Genomic DNA, 7,195 nt, shown 5'->3' on the forward strand with positions numbered 1-7,195 from the left:
GACAGACCGATATATATGTCAAAATTTCAAACAAATCCAAACCAAGAAAAGACTCAGATCATTTTTTTCGTTATCTGAAATCAATGCATTGAACAGGTCCTAATGTCCTACAGACAAACAAAAGATTAAAGATGGATTCTATATTTAGTGCCACAATCTTCTTGGCTATACAACTTTAAAATACTTCCCACCAAACTGTACTTGGATATGCAAGATAAATGGAACATTAATTGAAGGCACATATGCAATTGTTAATCATTACAGCACCAAAATAAGTAAATGATTAAGGCATCTATACATAAGCAATGCATATGTAAGTAAAACACCAACAAGTTATTGTTGAAACTTGGTATGGATAGAACTTAGCACAAAAATGGACTTGAACTATTAGTAGAATTCATGACAAACTCAGAACAAAAAACTAAAGAAAAGAGATAGCTATGTACCCGTCGGCGCGAAGATCAGCGAATTTGTTCGTGTCCATTCTTCTAAGGGGGAAATGAAGTGGTAGCACTTTGCAGCTCTTTGCTCTCTGCGTTTTGTTCTTATTGCTTATGCAGAGTACCTGGAAATGGTACTCATTTATAGAGAACAGAGTTGAAGTGTGGAATATATTAATGTATCTTTAGACTTTAGAGACTTTCATTGCATCCATGGTCATTGGCTGCAATGAATTTTGTACTAATCGTCATCTTTACGATCTCAAAAGATCATTGGATTACTAACCAAGATCTTTAAAATATAGGCACACACAAAAAAGTTTCTAAACAAATAATGGAAACTGACAGTTATAAATTCAGCAACATATATGACATAAAAACCAAGTAAAAAAAATAAAGAAATGAAACAATTTACAAAGAAAACTTTTGTTTCCTCCTTTTTTTAAACAATTCTCAGAGGGTGGGGGGTGTCAATGTATGTCATTTGAATTTTGAAGACTTAATAAATTAAATACTTTTATAAAGTTAGTCAAAATGAATCTTAACTTTAAGAGAGTTTAGAGAAAGTATCATATCTTTCAATATGACCGAGATTTATGCTACAAATAATTGCTAATATTTTTTCATCATCTTAGCAAAGTAAACAGTCCTTAAGGCAAGATAAAATATGATTTGACTCGTCCTGATTGAAATCAGTATACAACAAATGACTCAGTCGCTGTTGTTCAACATAATAAACCAGGGTTCCTTTCAATCACTATAAGAAAAGCCAAAGAAAAAGCAAAATCTTTCCAAAATCAATAAAATTTGACAATGCACTGAATGTCAAGCTGTGGCTGAATTGTCAACAGAGAATCCAACACGTGTTTACCTGTGATTGGCACGCGAGGAATGTGGAAAAGGGGTCTGCCATTACCGTGGGTGAAGTAGCTTGTATCCGGTCACCAGAGCCGGCATCCCATGAGGTCATAGGCATGAAAGCAGTAGAGTGAAGAACAGGAGAGATGCCAGTGATGTTGGACCGATTGATATTGTTCATGTCCATCCCCATACCAAGTCCCATGCCCATTCCCATCCCCATGCCCATTGGTGCCATCATGGACATCTGTCGTTGTTGTTGCATGGCCATTGGTAACATCATTGGTGGCATACTCATTCTGCTCATCATTTGGACTTGAGCTTGCAATTGCTTCAGATATTCAATCACTTCGTCAAGCATTAAAGCCTTGTCAGTCTGTAGTAATGCCAGGAAGTTTCTCAGAATGAATACCAATCAATGTTTGTTCTCCAAAACTAGTTATGTACCATCACCAAAATTATATTTCAACTTGCACAATTAGCTACTGTATGTGCAAAGTTTATGACTTGGAATGAAATTAAATTTTTGCAGAATTGATTGCACTCTGATAATTGAACAGTCAGGAATATTATGGCCTGGTTCTCATTGTTTTTTCAGGAGGATCAACTCTGTCTACTATATGGTACTTATATCTCTGCACTACATTTACTTCCAATATTTTATGTACATAACTCTGCTATGCAGAGCTCAAAAGTTGTATCTCCAGCAATGCTCTCTATTTTAGCAAGTCAAAATACCTCCTTTTTTATTTTATAAATAGCCAATTTTTCACTCTTTATTTTTTTCATTTATTCCATTAAAATATTTTTTTTCTATTGTTTATTCATTCTTTATCAGATACGAGTCTGGTTCTCTGCATGCAGTGGATGCAGGAAATAGTTCTTGCAACCTCTTTGGGTAGAATAATAAAATAATGGTTTGAAAAGACACACTAAATGTGTTGATCCAATCCATCAACCAATTCTCCAGAACGGATAACCTCAGTTGGAGATACTATATTTTATGGTGGGAAAAAGGGTGGAGATGCCTAATTAATTGGAGATGCTCACTTTTTATCAGCAAGTTGTCATACGGCCACGTTTGAGATCCACATACTTGGGAGATGCCTACTTTTTATTAGTAAGTTGTCATATGACCACATTTAAATATGACCACATTTAAGATCCACATACTTGGGAGATGCCTACTTTTTATTAGTAAGTTGTCATATGACCACATTTAAGATCCACATACTTGTGAGAGACCCACTCCATAGAACAGACATGGAAAAATACATATCTAAATTAACCTCAAATATACATCTGTGTACCCATAACTCAAAATCTCTCTTTCACTCTTTCACTCTCTCTTTCTCTACACAAAAGTTACTTAAGTGTACTAGTACCGAAAACTAGAGATTAAGGGTCTGTTTGGATAGAACTTATTTTGCTGAAATTGAAAACTGAAAACTGAAAACACTGTAGCAAAATAATTTTTAAATGTGTAAATAGTACCGTGAGACCCATTTTTAATGAAAAAATTAATAAAAAGTGGAGTTTGTGGGACCCATGAACAGTACATAAGTCACTGTTCATGGCTGAAAAGTCAACAATATGCGGCTGAAAAAAAAAAAGAAAAAAAAAAGAAAAGGAAAACGCGCATGCAGACGTGAAACGCACTATCCAAACATACACTAATAACATGGAAATAACTGATTTCACACAAACTTAATTAGGCCCTACCAAGTGAAGCGATTATTGTAAGAGCAGGTAGTTGTCTCCATACCTAACAACCTTCTGTCAAATTGTCCCCCATAGCATTGCGTGTGTGGACTAAAATCATCGGATTAGTCCCAAAATACCCACAGCCATGTACTCAAACATAGAGTGGACCACATCTATTTGCATACACTGCCTGCTATACCTAATCTAAATCTTTGAGGCTTTTTATTTTTTGGGATAATTACAGTAAACCCACCTGAGGTTTGGCCCGTTTTCACGTTGCCTACCTGTGGTTCAAAACTTATCACTTTGCCCACCTGTACATCAATCTGTTACCCCCCTGTTACCCACCTCACCCTCAGACGTTAGAAAAACACCCTTTTATGCCAAATTAGAACATTACACGGATCAAACAACACGAACTCACTCTCTTTTCCTCACGAGCCCTACAAACGCGAAAATCCCTGTAACGCTGGGGTTTTGATTTTTCTGATCGTGCTTTGATGTGAGGGTGAGGTTCTGACTTTGGGTTGTCTTGAGTCGTTGAATATTCGAAGATAGATCATCACCAGGTACGACATTTCTGCTTTATGGTTCTGAGCTGGGGTTTCAAGTTTTGATGATAGCGTTGATTCACAGGAAGTTGATAATCGATGTCTTCTTTGAGTGGAAATTACTCAGGTTCATGTGGGCATTTGTGTACATATGAGACTTGTGTGCTGAGAATAAGTCTGACAGTGGATAATTTTGGGAGAAGGTTTCTGGGTTGTAGCCAATATAAGGTAAGTATACTTTTTACTTAATCTAGCTGATTCACATGAGATTGGAATGTGATGTGTTCAATTCAATTTATGAACAGATTGGTCCCAAGTGCCCTTTCTTTAGATGGATTGATAATCCCACTTGTGTGCGTGGGAATGAAGCTGCCCATTTGGTGCAACAAAAGCTGGATTTACTGCGGAGTAAGCTGCAACTTGCATGTGAAAGGGAAAGAGAAACTACCCAAGCAGCAGCAGAAGCTACCTAAGCAGCAGCAGAAACTACCCAAATGACAGAAATTGCTCAAGACAGGGCAGCAAAAGCCATTGAGAGGGAGAGAAAGTTTCGAACTTCCTCTGTTCAAGCCAAGGAGATAGCAGTGAGAGCTTTAAAGCAAGAGAGAAAGTGCAGAATTACACTAATTCTGTCATGGTTTTTTTTTTTTTTTGGTTATGTTGTTTTCATATTTTGGCTCAAGTGAAAATGTTGGAATGATGAGATTGAGTCTACTTGATGGGTTGTAATATAAACTGGTCCTCAATTATATTGTAATAAAACTATGAAAGAATTTTTTGAGAATGAGAACTATGTAAGGTGGTAGATGCTATTGGCTTGAAGCCACTTAATAATATAAGCCTTTTAAGATAAAGTGTTATTTACGTTAGATGCTGTTGGTATTTTTGTTTAAAGTGAATTGGCTACTTGTGAGCTGTGAGCTGTTGGTGTTGGTATTTTGTTGGATGTTGTGAGCTGTGTTGGTTTGTGCATAAAGTGCATTGTGTGAAGACAATTGTGTTGAAAGTGAATTTAAAGTGCATGACAATATGTCAACTTGCAAGAAAAAACAACAAATTCAACACATACACTTGCTATTCAACACATACACTCTGCACACATAAACAAACTCATATAATAATAACTCATATGACAAACTGTAATAATCAGAACAATAATTCTGAACACCTGTCATTAAGTTGGGAAATTGTATACATATTTTAAGGTGGCATTGAATAGTCTTTCATCAACCACCAGTAAATATAAGGCATTTGGTACAACAACCAAAAGAGTTGCAGCTGCCCAATGTTTACAAAACTTACAAAAATACAAAAAGTGTTTAAACAGCTATATTAAAAAGTGTCTTGCCATTGTCTGCCCTGCCATTGTCTGCCCTGCCTAACCCTAACACTACATAAAACCCTAACACTACATAACCCTAATACATTATACATAGCAACAAAAGTGTCTTGACTTAGTCTTCATTTACTGCCCTTGCCTCTCCCACCACAGCTGACCTTTCCACCTCTTGTTCTACATTTCTAAGCTCTAGTTGCATCACCCCTTCCTCTCAAAGCAGCTTCTCTGGTAGCAGGTGGTCTTGTAGGCTACAAAGTACAATAATTCACATGTTAGCTACCAGCATCACAGTTTTATGAATAAAACATCAAACCTAACACTACAGTACCTGTGATGATAGTGGTCTATTGTCCCATGTTTCTGCAGGGGTGTGTGGTGTTGGCTGGCTTGAAGAGAACCAAGGAGCTCCTCTAATTGTGTACCTGAAGTTTGAAGAGTACCATTGACTTGGGTTCCGTGACCATGGAGCTTGTGGCCCTAACCATGGAGCTTGTGGCCCAGGCTGTGGAGCTGGAGCTTGTGGCTGTGACCCTGCTGCCTGGTTGGATGAGGCCATAGGGTAAGGCTGATGTGTTGGTGGAGGCTGAGCTGAGGATTGGGTCTGTGATGAAGATGGGGCCTGGGATCCTTGTTTGTGTGTAGAAGGCCTTCTACTTCCCTGCAACCAAATATGAGCATGTTTTTACAGTGTCAGTTATTGGAATTTTGCATTTAAATAAAAAAATTTTGTAAAAACTTACAGATTTCCCTTTCTGCAATTTCTGCCTCCTCTCCCATGCTGTCTCACCAGTGACATTGGCCTTGCATCCCCTTGCATTGTGCCCTTCCTGTTGACACCTTCCACACCTCACTGGCCTGTTTCCTCTAGACACCTTATAAGGGTTCGGCTCATCAGCATCTCTCTTCCTTTTCATGGGTGGCTTGCCTGTTGGCTTATAGACAGTAGGTGCAACAGGCTTGGGTTGGCCACTTGACATCCACTCAGACTGGCCAGGTAAGGGAGGTATGGGTGTCTTGTATGTCTCCACATAAGCATCCTTGTAGTAGCATGGATGGGTGTAGTCTTCTGGTTTCTCACGATTCACAAAAATGGCTGCAACTCCATGCTTGCAAGGGATTCCTGTCAAGTCCCATACTCTACAACTGCATGTCCTATTTACCAAGTCCACCACATGCCTTTCCCTCTCATTGTCAACCTCATACACAAACCTCCCAGAAGGAACTGCACAGAAACTTTTACACTCTAATTTTAACTGCTCCAACTTTTTTTGTATGCTTGGACACAAATTGCCACTATACTTTTCTATGCCAGCCTTCTTTATATACAGCCTGCTCATAAGCCTAACTCTGATCCACTCCAGCATTGATAAGATAGGCTTGTCTTTAGCCTTCACAATCATAGAGTTAAAACTCTCACTCAGATTGTTTACCATACAATCTGTCAAAGCTCTTGAAGAAAAGTGGGATCTCGTCCACTGTGCAGGCTCTATATCAGCCAGGTACTGCCAAGCTTCTTCATCCAAACTCTTAAGATGGTCCATTCCTCTCTCAAATTCCCTAACTGATGTTGTGCTAGCACACCTCCACAGTACACTCTTCAACTCCATGCCCTTGTGGTTAACCTTGAAGTTGTTGTATATGTGCTTCACACAATACCTGTGCTCCACAGTTGGGAATAGAGTCTCCATTGCAGGTAAAAGGCCCTGCAATCAAGTAAGCATTCAGTGTTAGCAAGTAAGCATGTAAAAAGGTAAGCATGTAATGAAGTCATGAACATGAGCTAGATGATAATACCTTCTGCCTGTCACTGATGAATACCAAATTGAGCTCATCTGGCCTGCCAATGTCATCAGCAAACTGCTCCAAGAACCAGGTCCAGCTATCCTTGTTCTCTTGCTCAACCACAGCCATTGCCACTGGGAATATATTGTCATTTCCATCCTTGGCAGTGGCAGACAACAATTGCCCACCAAACCTACCTTTCAAGTGGCATCCATCCATCCCAACAAAGGGTCTACAACCACCTAGAAAGCCAACTTTTTGAGCATTGTACCTAATGTACATCCTTTTAAACTTGGGCTCTACATTCTCATTTTCCATCTCTGTTTGCAGAATCACCCTACTTCCTACATCTGTCCTTAATATCATTTCTGCATAATCTCTAAGTAGGCCATACTGAGCCTCTTCATTCCCAGTAATCAGCCCCTTAGCTGCCTTCCTTGATCTATACACCTGACTAAGACTTAAATCAACTGAAATCTTCTGCATCACATGGTGCTTAACACCTGAGACCTCCCAATTAG

General features: G+C 38.8%; 2 protein-coding genes across 2 annotated transcripts; both read right to left on the bottom strand.

Annotated features, from left to right (window-relative positions):
• Nucleotides 1-421: 421 nt before the first annotated feature.
• Nucleotides 422-3,580, bottom strand: LOC115985143 (transcription factor UNE10-like). Its single transcript, XM_031108110.1, has 3 exons — nt 3,569-3,580; nt 1,357-1,674; nt 422-565 (listed from the first exon to the last, which is right to left on the bottom strand). Exons 1-3 carry the CDS (start codon nt 3,578-3,580, stop codon nt 422-424), a joined length of 474 nt encoding a protein of 157 aa, XP_030963970.1.
• A 1,147-nt stretch (nt 3,581-4,727) lies between these two features.
• Nucleotides 4,728-7,186, bottom strand: LOC115984122. Its single transcript, XM_031107035.1, has 4 exons — nt 6,687-7,186; nt 5,633-6,595; nt 5,221-5,550; nt 4,728-5,140 (listed from the first exon to the last, which is right to left on the bottom strand). Exons 1-4 carry the CDS (start codon nt 7,158-7,160, stop codon nt 5,075-5,077), a joined length of 1,833 nt encoding a protein of 610 aa, XP_030962895.1. The 5' UTR covers nt 7,161-7,186; the 3' UTR covers nt 4,728-5,074.
• Nucleotides 7,187-7,195: the final 9 nt, after the last annotated feature.

Source organism: Quercus lobata, chromosome 4 (assembly GCF_001633185.2).
Source record: "Quercus lobata isolate SW786 chromosome 4, ValleyOak3.0 Primary Assembly, whole genome shotgun sequence".
Lineage (NCBI taxonomy): Eukaryota > Viridiplantae > Streptophyta > Magnoliopsida > Fagales > Fagaceae > Quercus > Quercus lobata.

What these genes read in the sequence shown, in the direction of transcription:
- LOC115985143 (XM_031108110.1), bottom strand. An exon ending in TACAAGCTACTTCACCCACG is followed by an intron (nt 566 to 1,356) that starts GTAATGGCAGAC and finishes TACCATTTCCAG; the next exon opens with GTACTCTGCATAAGCAATAA.
- LOC115984122 (XM_031107035.1), bottom strand. Translation starts at nt 7,160, where the DNA reads ATGCAGAAGATTTCAGTTGATTTAAGTCTTAGTCAGGTGTATAGATCA. An exon ending in AATTGCAGAAAGGGAAATCT is followed by an intron (nt 5,551 to 5,632) that starts GTAAGTTTTTAC and finishes ATTTGGTTGCAG; the next exon opens with GGAAGTAGAAGGCCTTCTAC. An exon ending in ATAGACCACTATCATCACAG is followed by an intron (nt 5,141 to 5,220) that starts GTACTGTAGTGT and finishes TGTACTTTGTAG; the next exon opens with CCTACAAGACCACCTGCTAC.